This window comes from Triturus cristatus, chromosome 6 (genome assembly GCF_964204655.1).
Source record: "Triturus cristatus chromosome 6, aTriCri1.1, whole genome shotgun sequence".
Taxonomy (NCBI): Eukaryota; Metazoa; Chordata; class Amphibia; order Caudata; family Salamandridae; genus Triturus; species Triturus cristatus.
This window is the reverse complement of record NC_140589.1, coordinates 1,332,146,632-1,332,171,858: the sequence shown is the minus strand read 5'-3', so window position 1 is coordinate 1,332,171,858 and position 25,227 is coordinate 1,332,146,632. Positions and strand designations below refer to the sequence as shown.

The 25,227-nt window shown below is 49.6% G+C and overlaps 1 protein-coding gene across 1 annotated transcript in view; it reads left to right on the top strand.

Annotated features, from left to right (window-relative positions):
* LOC146821397 (kinesin-like protein KIF28) overlaps window positions 1-25,227 on the top strand; it is a 777,435-nt gene that overhangs the window by 410,557 nt on the left and 341,651 nt on the right. Inside the window, exon 23 of the mRNA XM_085609842.1 lies at window positions 424-558. Coding sequence (XP_085465968.1) covers window positions 424-558 — 135 coding nt within the window. The remainder of the gene's footprint in view (window positions 1-423; window positions 559-25,227) is intronic.

The window sequence follows — 25,227 nt, the reverse complement described above, 5'->3', positions numbered from 1 at the left end:
TCGTACTCTGCCTCCATTTCCCTTGCTCTCTTTTGAGTCCTTCTTCCTCCTCTCCCAATCCCGGACCCTGTTCCTTAATTTCTGTTCCTTTCCAAAACACACTTCCTTTGATCTCCATCCTTGGCATTGTCCTCCTTTCTGCACCACCCTGCCTCAGGGCCCGACACATTTTCAACTCCAAATAACAGGCAATGTTGTGTTTCCTGCCATCACCCCTTCTGGGTGCTTGCACTGTTACTTTATCACCATCACATTAGCGCAAAGAAAGTATGATCTTACTCAATGGTAAATCATTTTTTTATATTATGTGCTTGTTATTTGTCTCATATTACCATTACTCCTTGTTGAAGTAAGATTTCCTATTTTGAACTCATTTACTAATTCATGTAACACTCAGTATGATTATTCTGTTATATATTTTAGACCGCTAGGCGAGGATGATATAGTCATTGATCCTTTGGAACTGCTTGGGCGAAGAATCGACTTCCAGATTCATATTTTACGATGCCTTGGAGTTAGATGGGTAAAAGAAGTTGCACACAGAGGAATTCAGATAGGGTAAAGTAAATATTATGCAAGAGCATTAAAGTAAATTTGACATAATATCCATTTAATGTATAGTTTGTTTCAGCTCTACACTTCAATTAATATTCTGCCTAGCTTTATCCTGCCTACTCCATGACTGTTTCTTCTGCCACTCAACTACCCTACCAACTATCTAATTATTTTTTGTACGTGCTTATAACATCTTCATTTTTGGTGCCTTTCTATCTTACATTTTTTTCACCACGTCCCGCTCTCTGAATAATTTTGCCAATAATATCACAGAAACTGACAACACTGTTCAGTAGAATATAGGGAAGATAATGTTAATATTAGTAGAGAAACATGATGTTTTTATTGGAAAAGAAAAATGGTGACAATCAAAAGAATAACGCAGTATCATAAACGTGATACTCGCTAGGCCCCCTTTGTTGGTTGAGGGGCCTTCCATTATGCTGGCAGCAAGCCATTTAAATTAGCCTCTCACCTATGAACCTGTCAACTTTTTGTGATGGCATAACTACCAGGCAGGACACTTGCACATTACCTCTTTCGGTGCTTGACAAAATACCATCTTCAAAGGCCAGATGACAAAGTACCATCTTCAAGGGCCCACTATTAGTCCATCTGTTACCCTGCACCCTTCACTCATTATTATACATTGATCTAGCGAGATTGTTCCATGTATGCCACACTAATCTCTTCTTCAGAAGATTTAAAGACAGAAGGAAAGCTTCAATATCTATATCATGATCACAACCCAAAGACTATCTTCGCCAGTCGCTATCTGTGGGTATAACGCAGCACTGAAAAAAACGCCTTTATTCCCATCCTACCTTCTGTACCCAGCCTCCCTTCCCAGGATCCCAAGCTGTCAAGCACCAACTTTGCTATTGATTATAATCAATTGCCAAATACTCGCGATGCGTCGTTATGATTACATAAAGGTGATGATTCAGGATACAACCACAATCTGATGATGACCGATGATTATTTTGGAGTTTCTGCTGCCGCAGTATGTTGAAGATTATGCATTAAAAGAAGTTCTAAAGCTTTGGAATCACCAGCTCTCTCAAGAACCTCTACTCCATCACTGCAAGCACAGACACCCATTGAGTCCCTCCTCACACAGGCATATAGCCCACCGTTATTGATCATTTATGCCTGGCTTGATGGCTGTAATTGCCACTTTCCACCTGCAATTTTACAGTACGACTCTGGCTAGCTTACCCGTTCTGAGAACATCCAGATTGTACATGTCCTCCCTCTTTACTCCTGGTGGCATGTCAATCTTATTTCACAGGCTAAACATGGGAGCCCAGCCCCTTCTCCTTCCATTTCATTTAGGACCATCTCTTGCTTCTACAAGCAAATACTGATCTTTAAAGGGCACTGCTAAACTACTGATTTGCTGTAACCAAGGTCAGCAACATCTATAGTATAACCAACATGTAGGGCCTTTTGTGGTTTGGCTGAGCTGTAAGAATGCAGGAAAGTAGCTATACTTCTACTCCGCCAAACCTTTGGTTGCCCGCTCTGTTTGAATCAGTGAAATATGTGGCCCACTGTTGGCCGAGCCTCTACTGCCTCTGTTGGTTGGAGTAACCACTAACCCAGCAGTCCGTTCGACTCAGGACCCCTGCGTAAATGTGTCATTGAGGGAGCGACGACTGTCCCTAATTTTCACTGGCAGTATCTGACTTCGAAGGTGTGACATAAACAGGCAGGAAACATGCTAAATGGCTCCCATGCACAGGGAAAATGCTCCATCCATGTCGGACCATTTCATTTTTGTTCAGATTTTGAACTGGACTTTTTTTTAACAAAAACGTTTGCTGAGTGGGCCCTTTAACCATGGAGTCCACTTGACAAACTTCTGGGAAGGAAACCACTGTTGCAGTGGTATCTTCACAGCAGTGAGATCCCCAGTGGTGGGAGATCTCTCCATATGTAGGTGACCCCTACTGGGCTGAGAGAGATCATGACCTCTGTCTCTCCCCTGGAAGTAGGAAGGTTGCCCAACAATAAGGCCAATGGTCTTACAAAACAGTGCCTATCCCCTGCTACCTAGCAACGAAATTCTATCTAGATATGTGATCACACAGTTAGGAGTGGCAGAGCGCTACTGATTGTCTTTGATGGTTGAGGCAATCATCTGTAAGGAGATCCATTGGCCTTGCTCTGATTCTTTCAAGCAAGTAGTTCCCACATGTCTTACCTGTCTAAGCTCAGTGACCTACGTCAGCAACTTCTGTAGCTATCAATTCACTATTGCCTTCTCGAGGACCTCAAAATCTGGGCCAATGACTGTTTCAACTCCTACACACAAAGTGTGATTGGGTCTGAGGGCTTCCCTGAGTATATTCTGAAACACACTGAGGCTACTGCCCCAACTTACTGTTTTCAGTGTACGCCTCCATCCTTATTTATGGTTGGACCTTTCCCTGATCCTCCTCAGCATGGCTAGCGAAGTGGAGCACCTTTCTGGCACTAAAAGCTGGATGAGGCCTGTTTCTCTGACTCCTAGTCCAGGTATCTCAACAGTACATCCCCTAATGCCTTTGTTCAATATCCATTTCCATATCTGACCTTCACCTGCTAGCCTGCAGCATCATCAACTGGAGTTCAAACACGTTATCATCACAGCACGATCTTAGGGTTCCTAAATGGAGACCCAGATGTCCTGTCTACAGACCTATCTCGGGGCTAATGGAGAATTGGGAGGAGTTGTTGCCAATCAGAGGTCAAGTTCATGCTTGCAACTTAATTCTTGATTTATCTGCAGTTATTGATGTAGTTTATTGTCTACTGTGTCTTCTGAAGTGCTCCAAGGGGAACAATGAGAACGCTGCGAAAAGGTTAGCCACGGCATCACCAACTATATCTACATGTCAAACTGGATGAGAAACAGCCTTTTTACCGCAGCTCGAACCATGCTGCGCCTTGACAACGAGGTCCGAGCTACGGATGCGCCTTTACAACACATTCCTTTACCCCGCTAGTTGCTACAATGACTTGCCTTAAGGGAAGACTTGTTGGATTGATGTTGGACTTCAAGTCCAGCACTTTCCCTACTGTTGCACAGACTGGAGTTGAAAGTGTAAAATATACTATTCCAGCTCCAATTCTTTCCCTGAGGCAAGTCCCTGAGGCAAGTCGATGTAACAACTTGCGTGGTAAAGGAACATGTTGTAAAGCCACGTTCGTGGGTCGGACAACGTTGAAAAGGCATGTTGAAAAAATGCCTGCATGGTTCTGACACACGTCCAAACTGGCTACTCTTTCATCAATATCTACTGCGGTATGCCTCTGGGATCAGTCTTTTTGGCAACTCTATTTAGAATCTACATGGCAAAACCAATTCAAATCCATAGTAGGTATGACATTGGCTAAGTGATATAAGGCTAGAGCTCCCAGGTACCCACCACACAACAATAGAGTGCGTTTGCCATCAAGAGGTTTTGGACTGCCTCCTACACCTGAATTCATGGATGAATGCTGGCCAAGTGATTATCATGCTTTCACCTGATAATCTTGGTCATCTCCCACTGTTGTAAACATTCTCCACTCTCCTTGGCACTCGCCCGAAGAATCAAGCCTACAGTCTGTATAACTGTTGAGGGTGAACTGTGCTTCATTCCATAACTAGTTAGTCTCAAAGGGCATGATTTAAATGTCAGCGGACGAGTTCCTCCTTCACAACAGTGACGGACATCCTGTCCACCAAAATATACATCCCATAGGATATAATGGGATTTATATATCGGCGGACAGGATATTCATTACCATTGTGACAGAGTAAGGCGCCGTCCAAGATCGAAATCAGGCCCAAAGTGAGGCATTTGCCAATTGAGAATCTTGAAGGAAACTCCTAGTGACACCACAAAGTTGCTTCTAGTAGTCTTCAGGAGGTGGCTTGATTACAGCGAAGCTGGAATCCTCAGCATTGGCTTCAAGACAATTTGCCACAAAACTTTTAATTACAGAGCCTGGTGATTCACTCGCCCAGGAATAAGCGATTGGGCCTCTTCATATCTTAACAGAGAGTTCCCTTTCTACCTGCTAAAAAGCACAAGGTGAACTACCTAAAAACTGCTGGCATTCTGGCAACCAACCTACAAACAATTGTTCAACAACTTCACAACAAAGGCTTCCCTGTGCTCATCTGGATCACAAGATGGCTTCACAAGGACAAGATGAAAAGCGTAAAAATATCTGCAGAACTTATTGGGGATCTCGTGGGGCTCTGGGAATACTCACTCCTGAGACTCTGCAAAAAGCTGGGCAAAATTACTTTGTAATCAGTGCACTAACCTACAGTAAACCCACTTTATTGATGATTAATTAAAACCATTACAATATAAAAAACGGCAGAGATATATGATTTAAAAATTATTTTGCAAATTAGTTTAACATTTCTAGAGGTAAAATCTAACAGCTACATAAAAAATGTAAGTGCTTTGTGTATGTCAATTATGTCAATTTGAGTAAGTGCCAATATTGGAATTTTCTAGGTTTGTGTCTTTTGCCAGCTAGGCATTAAAACCTGCAAAATTAGATCCCTAAAAAATGTATTAAAGTTCAAAGGTTCTTATGCAGGTGCAGATGATGCTCGCTGTGTCCGTCATGTCGACACCATCTTTGTTACCACCACTATTAGGTTTTAAGTCTTGGCCAATCTTGGGCGTTTGACATGTAAAGTGATGCTTTCTTCTGGCCCTTAATGAGATGGGTCGCCAAACGATTTTTGCACCTAGCAAAGATATTTAGCCCCCTGCCATGCCAGGGTGATGGAATCTCCACTGACCCAGCAAATTATGACTTGCCTACAAGTGCACACTTACTGATTTTTAAGAAGGCTGATTTAAGAAGCTTTCTTCTGTGTTCTAAGAGCCCTGTGCATGCACATAATATGTGGATTACTGAGTCCTGTTTGTACCCACATAGGCAGCAGCTTACCATTGTCAGCAGGCTCTTCCAAGAAGGAATGAGATCTTTTCTTTCGAGTTGACCAAAACGGAACATAAACCCTTTCTACATGAAGAATGTCTATTACTTACTATGAAACAATGTGACCAGTTAATTGTTTGGTACCTGACTCCTTGGTAGCTCACGCTTGAGTAGTCCACTTGTCTATGAAAGATAATATTGCTAGATACTCCTTATTCTAACAAGGCATGCATTCATACCAGAAAGCTTCAAAAACTGCCTACCAGATCCTCAGTCAAAAACTATTTATGCTCAATGACAGTAAACACCAATTTGGGTCAAAATATGCAGTATTCATTTATATTTTCTGGTAACTCACCAGGCAAGAGGTTCCATAATGCTGGGCACAGAAACACTCTTGCTTCTTTTTGTGGGTGCTTATGATTGGTAGCAATGCAAGAGAGACAGCTTTCAGTGCATGGATGAGTGCATCATAACAAAGAGCAGGCATAATCCACTGTGTGCTTCTCTGCCTCCAGTATGTGACATCAAGGAAGCAAGTTTTCATTCCTATGGCAAAAAGCTCACATTTGAAAATCTAAGGAATCTTTGGTCATTTTTGTTAACTGAAGTGCACCGTAGGTTTGCATAAAGTTGTACAAATATATAGGGTGCTTTTAAAGGGTAAATAGACATAATATCGAAAATTTTATATCGAACAACACTAATATCGAAGTAAAAATATCGATATAACATTAATATCGAAGTGTAGAATATCGAGGTAAGTAATATCGTTTATTTTGTGTTCAGTAAAATATCGAAGTATGAAATATCGAAGTAGTAATATCGTTTGTAGATTATATCGATTGATTAGTTTTGTTAAAAATATCGAAATATAATATATATAATGTTAAAAAAGTCTATTTAGTGTATATTGAATGAGTAAATTGTTTAATTATATGTAAAAAAAATGTATTATTTTTTAAAATATAATTAATAGTGTTAAGTAATTTATTGTATATGTTTTAGGAGCAGGATGTTGGGTTATTAGGGGATAAGGGTGGGGAGTGTTTTAAAAATATGAGCGTAAAATCAGATAATAATTTAAAAATATTAAATAATAAATAATTTTAATTTTTAAATTGTAGTCAAATTTCGAAATTAAATATTTATAATTTAGAAAATAATTTAGAAATTATATTTATAATTTAGGAGCGGGATGTTGGGTTATTAGGGGATATGGGTGGGGAGTGTTTTCAAAATGTTAGTGTAAAATCAGATAATAATATCCAAAATTTAATTAGTAAATAATTCCAAAATTCTAAATTGTAATGTAATTTCGAAATTATATAAAAAAAAATTTGTCAATAATGTAGACATTATGGTGCCAATTACGATCCGGTAAAAAAATTCCCCGTACGACTCGTATCCGGTCTTTTTACCGTACGAATCGTACAAGTGCCGTACAAACTGCCAATTACGATTTGCATGGGAAAAACACCATAGGAATCGCATTGGGAATTATTCCCCACACGTCCTCGTGTCGGAAAATGTGTCCGACACGTCCTCGGACGATTTACCGTACAAATGTGAAAAGTGAAGTCCGACCGCGGAATCACGATCCATCCCGTGCGTCCGATGTTACAACCATATGGAAAAAACACCGTCCGCACCGAACTCCCATAGCAACCATGGAGACATGTGCCCGCATACGCGCCCAACACTCCCCCAGCCCCCGTACGTTCGAGTCATACCCCCCGTGTATGTACACCCGTGTACGTGTCGTACCCCCCGTGTATGTACACCCGTGTACGTTAGAGTCGTACCCCCCCTGTATGTACACCCGTGTACGTGTCGTACCCCCGTGTATGTACACCCATGTACGTGTCGTACCCCCCGTGTACGTTCGTGTCGTACCCCCCCCCGTATTTACACCCGTGTACGTTCGTGTCGTACCCCCCCGTGTATGTACACCCGTGTTGTACCCCCCGTGTATGTACACCCGTGTACGTGTCGTACCCCCGTGTATGTACACCCGTGTACGTGTCATACCCCCGTGTATGTACACCCGTGTACGTGTCGTACCCCCGTGTATGTACACCCGTGTACGTGTCGTACCCCCCATGTATGTACACCCGTGTACGTGTCGTACCCCCCGTGTACGTTCGTGTCGTACCCCCCCCGGTATTTACACCCGTGTATGTTCGTGTCGTACCCCCTGTGTATGTACACCCGTGTACGTGTCGTACCCCCGTGTATGTACACCCGTGTACATGTCGTACCCCCGTGTACGTTCGTGTCGTATCCCCCCCGGTATTTACACCCGTGTACGTTCGTGTCGTACCCCCCGTGTATGAACACCCGTGTACGTGTCGTACCCCCGTGTATGTACACCCGTGTACGTGTCGTAACCCCGTGTATGTACACCCGTGTACGTGTCGTACCCCCCCGTGTCTGTACACCCGTGTACGTTAGAGTCGTACCCCCACCCGCGTATGCATGGAGCGTACCCCCACCCCAACATTCTAAGTACGGAGCGCACCCCAGGCCCCAACATCACGACCTTCACACAACATCGCGCATGTACGAGTCGTACCAAGCCACACACAAGGACAGCACTGTACAACTAAATGGCCCATGTACACACCGTACACACGCTAAAAACGCACGTACACAACCAGGACAAACCAAAACAACACAAGAATACACCATTCGAATGGCACAAAGCCACAAAACATGTCCAACAACCACTAAAACAACACATTCACTGACCTGCAACTGCCAAAAACAAAAACAAAGGCCCAAAACACAACCACTCCTTATAACACACCCACCCAAAGTTCAAACACAGCCACACCCACCAATGGACCAATATAAAGGGCCCACACACACAAACCATGAGCCTTTGCAACAGACTCACTGCTGCCAGACCCCACAGACAACCTACAGCACCATACTAGAAGCTTTACCACACCTTACACTTGCACACCTTCACACACACACCTTCACAAACACCCCCTCATCACATTCACACACACACCTGCACAACCACACCCACACACCCACAACCATCCACACACCCCCCCACCATCCACACCCACACCCCTCACCATGCCCACTAACAAGAATCCAAAGTTCACTAGCCGAGAGTTGGAGGTCCTTGTCGATGAAATCCTCAGAGTCGAGCCACACCTCTTTGGAACATTGGTCAGACAGACCAGCACTACAGCAAAAACAGCCATGTGGCAGACGATCGTCGATGCTGTGAATGCTGTTGCGGACACCAGAAGGAACAAGCAGGAATGCCAAGCCAGGTGGTACGATCTGCGGAGGAGGGTCCGAGCCAAGATGACCGATGAACACAACCAGGCCAACGTCACTGGAGAAGGGCCGGCCCGCAGACCCGTACACTACCATCCCTGGGAGGAGAGGGTGATAGCCATACTGCCGGTGGTGGCAGTGGACGGAGTAGATGGACTCCGAGAGCCAGGTGAGTACACAAACAACTCACCTCACATGGGGGAACGTCATCCACAACCAAACTCACAAACAGGCACGCAACCACCCCAAGCTATCGCATGACTCAACCACACTCCATGAACACGCACATGCCACTGGCGCCACCATGCCCCATGCACCCAGCTGGACAATGTCAAGTCACAGGCCACAGAAGACACCAACACATGACACGGTAAGCCGGATGGCGGGAGGGTGGGCCCAAAAAATCACATAGTGCAACTCAGAAGCAGACAACAATGCCCCCTGCCCATATGGCCTAGGTCACAGCCAGACAAACAGTGTGTCCCAACACAGGAATGACTTGCCAGCAAATGGCGGACGCCTTGTATCAACACATGGGGGTGACGGCACGTTCTTGCACATGACAGCAGCTAATGAACAGCCAACACTTTGAAAGAGTGGCAGCACACACCACCACAGCAGCAGTGCAGACACACACACTACACCCAATGGGTGCCTGGAGATCAGAAACAAACTCACATCAACAATCCAAGGGCCATTCAAAGATCTGCTAACAGTGTGTGCACAGTAAGCTGGGCTGAGGTGACAGAGGGTGACACACAGAGGGAGGGAGAGGGGGACAGAGAGGGAGGGAGACACAGGGAGACGGACAGAGGGAGGAGGCTGACACACAGAGGGAGGGAGAGGGGGACAGAGAGGGAGGGAGACACAGGGACACGGACAGAGGGAGGAGGCTGACACACAGAGGGAGGGAGAGGGGGACAGAGAGGGAGGGAGACACAGGGAGACGGACAGAGGGAGGAGGCTGACACACAGAGGGAGGGAGAGGGGGACAGAGAGGGAGGGAGACACAGGTAGACGGATAGAGGGAGGAGGCTGACACACAGAGGGAGGGAGAGGGGGACAGAGAGGGAGGGAGACACAGGGACACGGACAGAGGGAGGAGGCTGACACAAAGAGGGAGGGAGAGGGGGACAGAGAGGGAGGGAGATACAGGGACACGGACAGAGGGAGGAGGCTGACACACAGAGGGAGGGAGAGGGGGACAGAGAGGGAGGGAGACACAGGGAGATGGACAGAGGGAGGAGGCTGACACACAGAGGGAGGGAGAGGGGGACAGAGAGGGAGGGAGACACAGGGAGACGGACAGAGGGAGGAGGCTGACACACAGAGGGAGGGAGAGGGGGACAGAGAGGGAGGGAGACACAGGGACACGGACAGAGGGAGGAGGCTGACACACAGAGGGAGGGAGAGGGGGACAGAGAGGGAGGGAGACACAGGGACACGGACAGAGGGAGGAGGCTGACACACAGAGGGAGGGAGAGGGGGACAGAGAGGGAGGGAGACACAGGGACACGGACTGAGGGAGGAGGCTGACACACAGAGGGAGGGAGAGGGGGACAGAGAGTGAGGGAGACACAGGGACACGGACAGAGGGAGGAGGCTGACACACAGAGGGAGGGAGAGGGGGACAGAGAGGGAGGGAGACACATGGACACGGACAGAGGGAGGAGGCTGACACACAGAGGGAGGGAGAGGGGGACAGAGAGGGAGGGAGACACAGGGACACGGACAGAGGGAGGAGGCTGACACACAGAGGGAGGGAGAGGGGGACAGAGAGGGAGGGAGACACAGGGAGAGCAAATCAGCCTTGTGGTGTGTGGGAATGTCTGCTCGTCAGCAGGTGGACTGCGGGCATGTAGACAAGGGTGGCCAGTGCCAGAACCCCCCCTCTCCTCCATGGCAAAACACAGGGCCATGTCACAACCTGTGCACGAGCACAACGACAGCTACCTGCATCATATAAGTGTGTGGAACAACTCCATGTGCCCACGTACAGTGCTACACGGAGGGCGCCAATGCACGGCTCGCCACACCTGGCCACTCCACTGCTGACTGCAGTCACACTTGACGCAGCAAGTAAGACTGTGCCACACATAGGTAAAGTCGCCAAAGCTGTGCCCAAGGGACATACCCATGCACAAGTGCACTGTGAGTGGAATGCAAGACATAACCAAATTCCCAGAGGAAATGTGCCAACTTTGAAACGAATGAAACATGGATGTTGCATGGAACAAAATTAACATTGTCTCTCTCACACACAGGTCAACGTCGTGGATCACCCCCCAACACTGGGGGGGAAAACTCACAGGACCCAGCTCGGCGGGATGAATGAGCCACCGGCAGCGACGACTCTCACCACTCTGTGGACGAACCCGACCCCGACCAACCTGGCCCCTCTGGTGTCCAACGACCTGCAGCACCTGCGTCAGGTACAACTGGGCCAACCACCACCCCCACCACCCCCACTCCTGCCACATCCCAGGAGACACCCAGGATCCCTGCCCCACCACCACAATGCAGCCAGGCTGGCCAGGAGGGACACGGTGTCCCGGGCACCCAGGAGGAGGCAGGCGACAACGCCAATGCCACCCCTCAGGGGTCCCGGAGACCCGATGTGCCCACAAGGGCATGCCAGGTGCAAGTGGGCAGGGGTGGTGGGAGTGGAGGACGGCGGAGGCGCGAGCCTGACAAGTTGGCTGGGGAACCGGTATATTCCCATGTCCGAAACATCCTGGACACATGCCGACAGGACACCACGGGCATGGCCCAGGTTGTGTCCATCCTCGAGGAGATCAAGACCCAGCAGGCCCAGCAACATGCGGAGCAACATCCCTGTCTACAGCAACACCAACGGCGGATGGAGGACAGACAGGCTGAGCTCGTGAAGGTGTTCACGGGAATTCACAGTACACTCCGTTGGATGGCCGACAACATGGGCAACCCTCCCTGTGCCAGCAGGCGTAGAACATCACCACCCACAGGGAGGGATCAGGAGGAGGAGGAGGAAACATCCGATGGAGCATCCCAAACATCGTCACGGCCTGCTTCTGAGGGTCCCCGCAGGAGGGCGGGTCGTCCACGGAAAAGACCGTGAGGGTCGGCGCTACAGCACCATCTCCCAGGACACCTGGCCTGGCACCTGGCCCACTGGAGCAACAGCAGCACAGCATCTAAAGACATTCTCTGCCACATGGACTTGCTGGTCACTGTCTGATCAATGTTGACAAAGACTGTGGCATGGACTCTGAGGAATTCAAATGGCAAGGACACCAACTCCCCTAGTGAACTTTGGATTCCACACACCCGGAAAGCCCCTCATGTCAAACCCCCCCCCCAACCAAAATAAAAAGTCACACCATGAAGAGAAGATGCCTACTGGTTGCATTATTACCTTACATGTGTCTTGTAAAGTCTAACAATGCCTGAGTTCTCATTTGACTTCAACCATCCACACCCTGGGGCCTGAGTCTGGCACAGGACACACATGGGTCACAGTGTATTAGGCAAGACAGACATGGAGCACCATACACACCCGTGATGGGCCCAACCAGCTGAGGGGGGGGCCGCACAACCGTGCCGACCGACATATTGAGTACAGCGACAGCCATGCGCAGAGGTCAGGGATCATGTGGAGTGTCCTGGGGGGCACCCAGGTATGTGTGGACAGGTGGCAGAACCATGTCCTGCAAGCTTGAGTCAGGTGGATGCAGAGAATGGTGGCCTGGCCAACGTTGGATGCATGGGGATGGCACATGTCACAATACCCACACAGTCATGGACATCATGCACAATACACAGTCTTATCCCACACAAACAGCTTGCATCTTGCTACTCTACACATAGACACATAGCCACTATCACGGTAAACCATGCCAGACATGCCGTATGCCCCATGGCAACACACCAGCATTGACTGAGAAGAGGCACCTTGGAGGCATAGGGACACCTTTATTAGTCATGTATTCGGGATTGCAGAGGCAACTCGGAGTACACATGAACAGGTCATGTGGAGTAACATGTGGGTCCAACACTGGCACCCCCCTTCTGCAGCACAAATGCGTGATAGCCATGGAACTGGCACACAAGTGTCGGCTAACAGCTAAACACCCCCTGCTGCTCACGGAGAGCCTGCCATACACCATTGATCCGCGGATGTGGAAGTCCCACACCATGTCAAGCCAATGCAAACCGTATGTGTCCGAGGGCAGTGTAACACACATTGATGCCATCATCACATTCCACAATCCCATCACTGATGACTGTCAACAAGTCTGACCATCTATTCAGGTGTACCCAGCTGCATGTCATGTGTACCATGGTGATGCGACATGTCTGCAGAGGAACCAAACATCGACAGGGGCAGTGTGCATACATCGTGAACAACTGCCACACCCAATACACCCCTGATGCATCCCTTACCCCAAGGAGACTTCCAAACTTGTCCGTGCGTGTAACGCTGAGTCAGCACACGATGACGTGTCCATGAGGAATAGCAGTGCCACAACAATGCAAGCAGCAGACGGCATGCGCAAGTACCTGGGGAAGAGAGACACACAAGAAGTCAGCCACAAAAAGCACAGCCACTTGCATGTGCATGTACTCGACACATGTATGGATGACAACATGCTAGGTCACAATTATGACTGGGGAAATACACTCATCACTGGCACCATCACTCGAGTGACACATCCACACACACCTCTGACTCACGTGGCATACATGCAGATGGACACACACATCGCAACACATGCCACACGGGGACCAATGCGTGCACACTCAGACACTGGTACACACCACTAAGCAAAGAAGTCGTGTATGAGCCGAGTCCGGATGTCCTCTTGCGGCTCCACATCCTCCACATCACTAGCCCCATTGCCAAGCCCTTCGTCCTCCACGGGTGGATGGTCCTGATCATCTTGATCCAGGATGAGTGGCACAGCTTTCTCAACTGCCATGTTGTGCAGCATGCAGCAGACCATGAAGATTTTGCAGACCTTCGCCGGGGCATATGGGAGGGCGCCGCCGGTCTTGTGGAGGCATCGGAATCGGCTCTTCAGGAGGCCAAATGTCCTCTCTATCACTCGCCTTGTCCGGCCATGGGCGGTGTTGTAGCGGAGCTGGGCTGGCATGATGGGGTTGCGGAGAGGTGTGATCAGCCATGGCATGTTTGGATAGCCAGCGTCCCCTACATGGAAAGCACATGGACATAAGTAGGACAGGAGAAGCGGTCGTGCTGGAAGTCTACGCAAAATACAGGACAGACAGAGTGTACCCACCAACAACACATGCTCGTTCGTTGCGCAGCTGCGTCATCATTTCAGGCACCCTGCTACGCCTCATGATGTAGGCATCGTGTGCCGATCCTGGAAAACGAGCACAGACATGTGAAATCACCATGTTGGATAGACACACCACAAGGGCATTGACGGAGTGGTAGTGCTTGCGATTCCTGTACGCTACCTCCTGTGCCTGTGGTGGTACCAAAGCCACATGTGTCCCATCTATGGACCCAATGACATGGGGCATCCCTCCCAGGGCATAGAATCCACGCTTGACCCCAGTCAACATTTCAGGGGTTTGGAAATGGATGAACTCGTCCAGGTGAAGCAACATGGCCTCTAAGAAATCATGCAGCACACGGCAGAACATGCTCTGGGACATGCCACCAACATGAGCTATGGTATTTTGAAAGGTACCCGTGGCCAGAAAATGTAGGGCTGCCATTACCTTCAGCTTGGGTGTCAGTGCCATAGGATACCTGTGCAGCGGTTGCAGGTGTGGTGCCAGTCTCGCCGTCAACTCCAGAATCAACCGTTGGGGGAAGCGGTAGCACCGGATACAGTCATTTTCCCGCATGGCAGCCAAGTCCGGAATTGGTCGGGGAAGAGGCGGCGCTCTGCAGTAATTTGGAAGTGACAAGGAAGAGAGAGTGCACTACAACAAGAATTTATATGTACATGTTAATCTGTCAATACACATATGCTACATACGGAGTCAGGTATGTGCTACATGCCCTGGACACGTAAGGCTGCCAGGTGACACTCCTACCAAGACCCAGCTACACACGGAGATTGTGAACCTCCACTTGCCATGGCATGGGACTAGCTGTGTCCCAGTGTAAGTGAACAGCCAGACGCAAGACAGGACTGACATACATCCACACATCAGCAGAAGTAGGATGTCGATTGCAGACACTGGTACCGGAACACTCGAGCCACAGGTCACATGACATTACACTAGGACAGGCCACACACCTTGCCATGAAGGTGTACATGTGATGACTCACCACACATTCATAGTGAGGATGGAGACATGTCCTTGTTACGCTACTCTGTGTCCCATGCATACATACGCACCTCACATCGGGTACCACATGTGGCCTGGTGTGCGGAACAGTGTGCCATGTCAATCTACACACAGACACATGTTGGATGCTGCAACAGCTGATGCTTTTGAGGGAGCACCCACATCAACCCAATGTGAACCCCCCACACATACATGACATAGTCACATGGTGCACCGTGGGTAGTGACCTGTCTGGTGTGGTAACCCCTGTAGCGGGCATCAGGGGACACTTGCGTGTGTTGTTGACCGTGCCATGCCAGTGACGCTCATCCCAAGTGTGCAGTACGACATGCACACATGTCAAAGGAGTCAAGGGCATGCCCGGCACACATTGCACCATCACACATAACATCTGTACACATCTCATCATACATCTGGTGCCTTCTCGACTCAGGAGTGAGTTGCCACATCAAAGCCTTTCACACCTGTGCCCCACACATGTAGTACTGCCCAGACAATGGCTTGATGTCCATCCATGACAAGTATGTCAGCCCTATTCCTTCCTGTGTGCTGCCTGTCACCACTGTGATGTGTGAAAGGCACCGTACTTTCGCTAAGAGGGCCTGTGTACATTCCCTATCACTATGGGAGTGCTGCCGTATGTGTACCCATAGTGATAGTGAGCGTACGCAGGCGTGTACGGGCCGTACCACTGTGGGTGTTCTCGCGTATGCGTACTAATAGTGGTACGGACCGTACACACGCCTGTACGCTCACTATCACTATGGGTGTTCTCGCGTATGCGTACTCATAGTGATAGTGAGCGTACAGGCGTGTGTACGGTCCGTACCACTATGAGTACGCATACGCGAGAACACCCATCGTGGTACGGCCCGTACACACGCCTGTACGCTCACTATCACTATGGGTGTTCTCGCGTATGTGTACTCATAGTGGTACGGACCGTACACACGCCTGTACGCTCACTATCACTATGAGTACGCATACGCGAGAACACCCATAGTGATAGTGAGCGTACAGGCGTGTGTACGGGCCGTACCACTATGAGTACGCATACGCGAGAACACCCATAGTGATACGGAGCGTACACACGCCTGTACGGGCCGTTGCTATGCATTTGGGGAGCCCTAGGGCCCCGGAACGCACCGTACCTGTGTGTGAAGCTCAAAATTACATAGGGGACACATGAGGGAAAAGTATAAAGGCCTACATGCATGCTGGTTGTCATGGAGACCAAGTTTAAAGTTTGAATATTTGGAAGCAGGTGCACAGCAGTAGTCAGTTTGAATGAATCTACTTTGTTGCAATGTGCTTCAGGAGTTGACATCATGCTGAAGAAAAAAACCACAATGAGAACCCACTGACTGTGCTAGGTTTGAAGGGATTGGAGGAAACATAGGATGCAAATGTGAGTGACCAATCACTCTGTACTCCTGTGCATGAAACAGGCCAGCAAGCCAGATATAAGGCAGCCAGGTCCCATGAGGGAGCACTTGCCTGCACATCTTTGTATTCCACGACCCAGCTGCTGCTACTGATTCCCTGGAACCATGTCAAGGTCTGTGGAGAGGTCACAGCCCTTCACCCTGGAGGAGAACCTGGCTTTGCTGGATGTGATCCTCCCACAGTACCCCATGCTGTATGGGCGACCAGGGTATCAGGTGAGTGCAGAGTCCACCAGCACAGACTGTGTCCCTTTTTTGTGAGTGTGACTTCTGGCATTGTGTCCAGGTGTGGCACACATGCTATGTACTGTAGGGGGGGTCCCGGGGGGGGACTGCCTGATGTCTCCCAGCCAGTGCATGCTGTGGTGCATGTCTGCCGTCCTCACTTGCATTGTGTTTACTGTGACAATCACTGCATGGTGCATGCCACATTCTGCCTGTCTTGTCCTCCTGGGAATGTAGCCTCTGCAGTCCTCATGTGATTATGTGGTCACCCCAGTGTGACAGGTGACTGTACCCACAGATGTGTGTTAGTTCTGTGTACCTGTACTGAGAGTGTCCACATGATGTGTTTGTACCCTGGACATCGGTGTGTGTGTAAGTCCCCTGTCATGTGGGTGGGTGCATATGTGGAGTGTAGCACCCCAGCTGCATGAGGGATGGATATACCCTGCCCATGTGATGTGAGCAGGGAGCAGTGCTGTGTGTCTGACGTGCAGAGCCAGCCCCACACCTGTGAGCCCCCCCGTCTAGTGGCACATGTGCAGAGTGAGGTTTGTCACAGCATTTGGCAATGGCAGGTGAATGTCCTGTGCCTGTGTGTGTCTGTGTACTCTGCTGCGGTAGCGTCAGTGGCCTGTGGCATGTGACTGCTTAGAGGTGCTGCACATTATCCTGGTGTACCTTCTGATGCACAGTGTGAGCCTGGATCATTGATTGTGTCGTTGCCCTCATTCCACCTGTGTACTTTCAATGGCACGTACTGCTTTTGCCCTTCCCCAGAGGATCATGTCCCTATGACAAAGGTGCAATGTGTTGGATGCATACTATGCCTTGTTGTAAACAGCACATTTGTTCTAATATGTCTCTCTGTGACATGTGCCTGATGTATTGATGTAGTGTCACTTGTTCATCCTCACAGGTAGGCGCCTCTGCCAAGAAGCAGATATGGCTGACCGCCGTCAGTGCCGTGAGGAGTGCGGATGGTCGCAAGCGGCGCCTGGCCCAGGTGAGGAAACGCTGGCAGGATATCTGGTGCTGGACGCGGAGGATCGCACGGGTCCTGCTGGGGGACTCACCTGAGACCCATAAGAACCGGGTGCGCCGCCGTCTGACCCACATCCACAAGCGTGTGCTGGCGGTGGTATTTCCAGACTTGGAGAGGCGCTTACAGGAGAAGCAGCAGCAGGAAGGGGGTAGGTACATGTGTGTTTGTTGTGTGTCACCAGCATTTGTAAGTGCACAGTTGCATGGATACACTGCCAGGGTTTAAAGGTGCTGTGCATATCCAGTTACCCACAGTATAGCTGTGCTCTCCTGCCTCCCTTCCCCTCCTTGCAATGTGTTCCCTGGTCTGTGTGTAGTCACTCCTTCACAAGGTAATGTAGGCTGGCACTTTCTCCACATGAACTATGCCTGTAGCATCATGTGTGGGGGTGGTGTCTAACAGGTTTGGGGACCTTGCCTGTGCCCTGTCCAGTTCAGTGCATGTGGGTTCCATGTCAGTTGGCACTGATGCTGAGTCCAGACATGGGTGTTAGTCTCTCAAGTGTCAGTCCTTACAGCGCGCATGTCCTATGTTGTGGCCTGTGACATGATGTGCATGAGTGTGCGATACGCATAGTGCAGGGATGGTGGCGTGTGTTGCAGTCATTCCCATTCAGGACCATGGAGTTGTGTGGCCACTGCTGTCCCCTGGGGCATATGTTCATAGGTGTCATGTGTGTCATCACAAAACGTGGACACTCTCAGTGTCTACAGCATAGGTTGTGCTCTGTGCCATTGTCCCCTGGCGCCATGTCTAATGACGTAAAATGTAGTACAAGTGTCCACTGTACAGCCTCACCTGATTGTCCTTGTTCATACTCACGGTGGCCAGTGCCTGTGTGTCTTGTTACAATAATCTGATGGTGGACATTTGTACATGATTATTTGGACAGGCGCACCTTGGGTATTTGGCGTCCAATCTTGCATTTATGCAGCCCCTGTGTATTTCACCCAGACTAAGAGATGTAAGTGCCACCTGTGTCTCAACAAATTGTCTCATGTAGGGGGTGGTTGGTGCGGGCCAAGCCTACATGTCAAAACCAGAATTCTCCTTGCTAGGTCTGGCCAGTGTGTGATGTTTGTCTGGACATACACTCAAGGTGCAGTGAGCCAGTCATGGTGGGCATGTTCTCAGTATTACCTATGCAGCATGTGCCTCAAGTTCATGTATATGGTCCCTGCTCATCCCTTTTTTCGGCAACGCTGTGTGGTGCAGATGCAGTGCTGGATTGTCCCCAGGGCCTGGCTCCTATGTCAAACTCCATTTCATGTCATTTGCTATTGTGTCATGCTCTCCATGGATTTTCATTGGCATGGTGGGTCAACCAACTGTGTGTTGCATGCCCTACATCTGTACCTTGTTTTGTAGGTGTTACAGATCTTTCTTTGCAGGCTATGCACTGTAACCTATGGAGATTGGACTCATGTGACATATGTATACAGGTGTGTGATTAATTGCTGTCTCTTCACCTTGCCCACAGCATCGTCGGGGGACACGGAGGGAGACATGAGCAAAGACGGAGCGGAGGGACCGAGCACCAGTGCCAGCATTGACATCGTGCCTGGCACATTGAGTGGTACTGAGGCGGAGGAGAGTGAGGCCGAGGACCTGTCCACTGGCACGACTGAATATGAAGCTGACGGGTCCGAGGATGATCTCTCCGAGTGGGCGGAGGCTGCACCAGCAGCTGACAGCGGCACAACATCTCAGCCCGCCCCCTCCATTGCCATCAGCCGCCTCCCACTTGCTTGTGTCCCTTCCCAGCGTGCCCGGTCACCACATGTCTCCTTCCTGCCAGGTACCGCACCCCCTGCCCCTGTCTCCACTGCTGCCGCCAATGCTGAGTCTGTGGACATCCAGCGGCAGTTGCAGGTTGGTCAGGCTGCGATCCTTAATGTCCTCCATGGCCACAGCCAAGTGCTGCACAACATGGAGGCATACTTGGAGGGCATTTTTTCATTGCAGGCTGACCAACGCCAGTTGCTGAGGTCCATAGACTCAACACTGACTGCAACAGTGGGTCTCCTGCAGCGCTACGTCCCTCCCCCTCCCCCTGCCCCATCCACACTTCCCACTCCCATGCCTGTCCCACGTACACCCAGACGTACGCATGCACACACCACAACAGACACAGGCACCACACCAGCAGGGAAGGTCATACGCACACCTCCTGGCACGCACACACAGGGTGAAGTAGGCACACCCACTGGGTCGGGGGGCAAACGCAAGTCATGCAGCCAGAGTGGGAGTCCACATTCCACCGAATCCACTCCCTCCAAATCCCCTCCCCTCAGCTCTCCTGGCCACATATCCGGCAAGGACTCCTTCATGGCCGCTCTGTCCCTGAGCCCCACTGTGACACCACCCCGCAAGCGGTCAAGGGAGTCCCCGGTCAGGGTGGTTGTGTCCCCCCCTGTCCACACCCTCCCCCAGTGGCGCTGTGACCCATCCCTCCGCCCCCCCCTCCTTGGGGCCTGTGGTTCCTTCGGGTGCAGGGGAGACGCTGGAGGACCTTGCTAAGGTGTGCAGCGAGATCCTGGCCTCCGCCTTTGGCCCTGCCCCACCCCCTGTGGTGGAGTCCTCCATCCCTGCACCCACGACGCCTACCCTTCGCCCTCATGTCCCTGCGGTGCCTGGTACTTCCCCCCCACATGATGCCCTCCCCGCTGTGGAAGACGAAGGAGTCTGACTATGCAGGCAAGCTAGGGGACACGCGTCCCACTGTGTCCCCCATCCAGCTGTGACTCATGGACTGCCCTATGGGCTTTGTAAATATTGAACTTTATCCACTCACAAATTTTTTCGTAATGCTGAATAAAGCCAATTTTTTTTTTCCTTAGATCACTACAGCTTTTGTGGTATTGCTGTTGGTGGGGCTGCTACATGATTTTGGGTGGTGAACATGTGTTGGGTGTGTGGGAAATTTAGTAGTGTGCTGGTCATAGTGGGGACCCTGGTATCTGTGTGCCATCACAAGGTGTTGCTAAGTGTCTTTGTTCATGTAAGCAGTTACTGCATGGTGAAATTGTCTCAAGGTGGGTTCCTTCCTCTGTGTACCCTGACATCTTCCCTGCAGGGTGTTTCCACTATGTGGTGCTGAGCTGTGTCTACATCAGCTGGGGGTGTGATGGACTCCTTCAACTTTGCACATGCATGCAGAGCGATGTCTCCACCTGCATCATTCGTGGCATCCTTGGTGATCACTGTACTTGTGTATGTAGTCTGTTGACATGACTTCATGTGGACATGTTCCCTTTTAGGCTATATGCATGTGTATACTCCCAGCCTTGCACACATGTGGTACATGTACTGCAGGATCTTTGTGCACCTGACTGACATTTGTGGGCATAGGATCTGTGGGTACTCCACCCTTTTCTTTTCAGGGGCACTGCTGTGAGTGTTAGGCACCCACCACTCTTGTGACTGGGCACTGCTGGGAGGACTCTGCACCCACCCCTCCTGTGTCTGGGCACTGCTGGGAGGACTCTGCACCCACCCCTCCTATGTCTGGGCTCTGCTGGGAGGACTCTGCACCCACCCCTCCTATGTCTGGGCACTGCTGGGAGGCCTCTGCACCCACCCCTCCTATGTCTGGGCACTGCTGGGAGGACTCTGCACCCACCCCTCCTGTGTCTGGGCACTGCTGGGAGTGATAGGCACCCACCCCTCCTGTGTCTGGGCACTGCTGGGAGTGATGGGCACCCACCCCTCCTGTGTCTGGGCACTGCTGGGAGGACTCTGCACCCACCCCTCCTATGTCTGGGCACTGCTGGGAGGACTCTGCACCCACCCCTCCTGTGTCTGGGCACTGCTGGGAGGACTCTGCACCCACCCCTCCTATTTCACGATATGTACGCTTAGAACATCCACGGGTGTGGGTTAGCTCCATGCATACGAGGTGGGGGTACGTGTCGTACTTACACTGTTGGGGTGGGGGTACGCTCCAAACGTACGCGGGTGAGGGTACGGGTCGTACTTACACTGTTGGGGTGGGGGTACGATCCATACGTACACGGGTGAGGGTACGGGTCGTACTTACACTGTTGGGGTGGGGGTACGCTCCATACGTCCGCGGGTGAGGGTACGGGTCGTACTTACACTGTTGGGGTGGGGGGTACGCTCCATACGTACGCGGGTGAGGGTACGGGTCGTACCTACACTGTTGGGGTGGGGGGTACGCTCCATACGTACGCGGGTGAGGGTACGGGTCGTACTTACACTGTTGGGGTGGGGGGTACGCTCCATACGTACGCGGGTGAGGGTACGGGTCATACTTACACTGTTGGGGTGGGGGTACGCTCCATACGTACGCGGGTGAGGGTACGGGTCGTACTTACACTGTTGGGGTGGGGGTACGCTCCATACGTACGCGGGTGAGGGTACGGGTCGTACTTACACTGTTGGGGTGGGGGTACGCTCCATACGTACGTGGGTGAGGGTACGGGTCGTACCTACACTGTTGGGGTGGGGGGTACGCTCCATACGTACGCGGGTGAGGGTACGGGTCGTACTTACACTGTTGGGGTGGGGGGTACGCTCCATATGTATGCGGGTGAGGGTACGGGTCGTACTTACACTGTTGGGGTGGGGGTACGCTCCATACGTACGCGGGTGAGGGTACGGGTCGTACTTACACTGTTGGGGTGGGGGTACGCTCCATACGTATGCGGGTGAGGGTACGGGTCGTACTTACACTGTTGGGGTGGGGGTACACTCCATACGTCCGCGGGTGAGGGTACGGGTCGTACTTACACTGTTGGGGTGGGGGTACGCTCCATACGTACGCGGGTGAGGGTACGGGTCGTACTTACACTGTTGGGGTGGGGGTACGCTCCATATGTCCGTGGGTGAGGGTATGGGTCGTACTTACACTGTTGGGGTGGGGGGTACGCTCCATACGTATGCGGGTGAGGGTACGGGTCGTACTTACGCTGTTGGGGTTGGGGGTACGCTCCATGCATATGGGGGTGGGGGTACGGTCCGTACATATCCGTCCCCACGCTATGTGATGCTTGTGCGGGCCGTACCCAGGCCTTTGCCACGTGGGTACAGCCGTCCCGCCATTGTTGGGATGACGTAGGTGTGGGCGGGGTATGACTCGTACCCACGCTCTTAAGGCGTGGGTACGGGACGTACCTGTATTGTTGTGTTGCCGGTTCGCGTCGTCAAGCGCTTCCGTTGTGGCGGACGATGGCTTTGCTGGACACGCCCCCACCCCCTCGTAGTGACCAGGGCCTGGGGGTCAGGTATGTCCAGGGCATGTCTGCTGTGTGACTTTGGTGGGGGTTTTGTGGCCTGCCCCTGGTCCTGCCCCCCCTCTCCCCCCTCCCTTTGTTGTTCTGACCTTCTGCGGCGTCTGCGTCCGAACCTGTAGAGGAGGTCGACTGCTATGAGGGCCGGGATGACACGTAGGTTCGGGTCCATGTCTGTCCGTCGGGTACTCCTTGTTCGCGTCGTCCTGTCTGTCCGTCGCGTACCGGTACTCCTTGTTCGCGTCGTCCTGATTTCCCGGCAGTTTTTGACAGCCGGAAAATATTCACCGTGCGGGATGACGTCGGTGCGAATCGTAATTCCTGGTTCGTGAATGGCAGGCTGCGTGCGTCCCGACGTCACGTCGGCGCTTTCCCGGATCGCATTTGTATGTTTCTTTTCGTCGGTCGGTGTTTTGTACGAATCGTACGGAAATGGAGTTTCCGTGCGAATCGTAATTCCATGTTTGTAAGTTTTGACGACCGGGTACGCGTCGGACGGAGAATATGCTCCGTCCGACGGTTCGTACCCGGTTTTTACAGGATCGTGATCGGCACCTATATTTATGTTTTAGCAGCGGGATGTTGGGTTTTTAGGGAATAAGGGTGGGGAGTGTTTTCAAAATATTAATATAAAATCAGATAATAATGTAAAAATATTTAATATTGAAGAATTAGAAATTTCTAAATTTTAATGTAAATTCGAAATTATATAATTTAAAATTACAATTTTATAATGAAATTTTATATTGTTTTATGGGTGGGATGTAGGGTTATTAGTGTATAAGGGTGGGGAGTGTTTTTAAAATATTACTGTAAAATCAGATAATAAATTATAAAAATTAATATTAAAGAATTAGAAATTCATAAAATTTAATGTAATTTTGACAATTTTTATTTAAATTTTTCATAATATTTTCCAAAATATAATTTAGTTTCATGTTTGGGAAGTTGGGTTCTTAGGGTGGAAGGGTGTGGAGTGTATTTTAAATATTATTACAAAATTATAGATTAATTAAAAAATGTTTATTTGGAAATATTTTAAATATGTGAAAATGTAATGTACAATCATGATTATATACTTTTGATTAGAAATTCTAATTTCTATTTTTATTTTGTATTTATGGGTGGGATCTGGGTATATTAGGGGAGAAGGGTGGGGAGTAATTTTTAAAAATAATAGTCTAAAACTAGATCATAAAACAATAAAATGTATTAGTAAATATTGTGATATTTAACATTTTAAATAACAATTATAATAAAATAATTATATATTTTCAATTTTTTGGGAAAAAATATTGTACATTTTTTATATGGAATTAGGTTTAATATGGGATAGGGGTGGGTATTGTTGTAACTATATTATTGTTAAATTCTATAGTTTTTAAAATATATTTCATTGTTAATACATTTTTAAAAAAAATATTTTAAGTGATGTTATAACCAGCACCTTCTCTGACTTTGATCTTTCTGGAGTGGGAATAGTATATTTTATTGGGTTAGTGTCGAGCATGTTCCCTGAGTTTATGTTAACTGGAGTGGGAATAGTAACTTATATAGGGTTAGTGTCCACCACCTTCATTGACTTTATTTTAACTGGAGTGGGAATAGTAAATTATATAGGGTTACTGTCCAGCACCTTTCCTGACTTTATGTTAACTGGAGTGGGAATAGTAAATTATATAGGGTTAGTGTCCAGCACCTTCATTGACTTTATGTTAATTGGAGTGGGAATAGTAAATTATATAGGGTTACTGTCCAGCACCTTCTCTGAATTTATGTTAACTGGAGTGGGAATAGTAAATTATATAGGGTTACTGTCCAGCACCTTTCCTGACTTTATGTTAACTGGAGTGGGAATAGTAAATTATATAGGGTTAGTGTCCAGCATCTTCTCTGACTTTATGTTAAGTGGAGTGGGAATAGTAAATTATATAGGGTTACTGTCCAGAACCTTCCTTGACTTTATGTTAACTGGAGTGGGAATAGTAAATTAAATCGGGTTACTGTCCAGCATCTTCCCTGAGTTTATGTTAACTGGAGTGGGAATAGTAAATTATATAGGGTTACTGTCCAGCACCTTACTTGACTTTATGTTAACTGGAGTGGGAATAGTAAGTTATATAGGGTTAGTGTCCAGCACCTTCCCTGACTTTATGTTAAT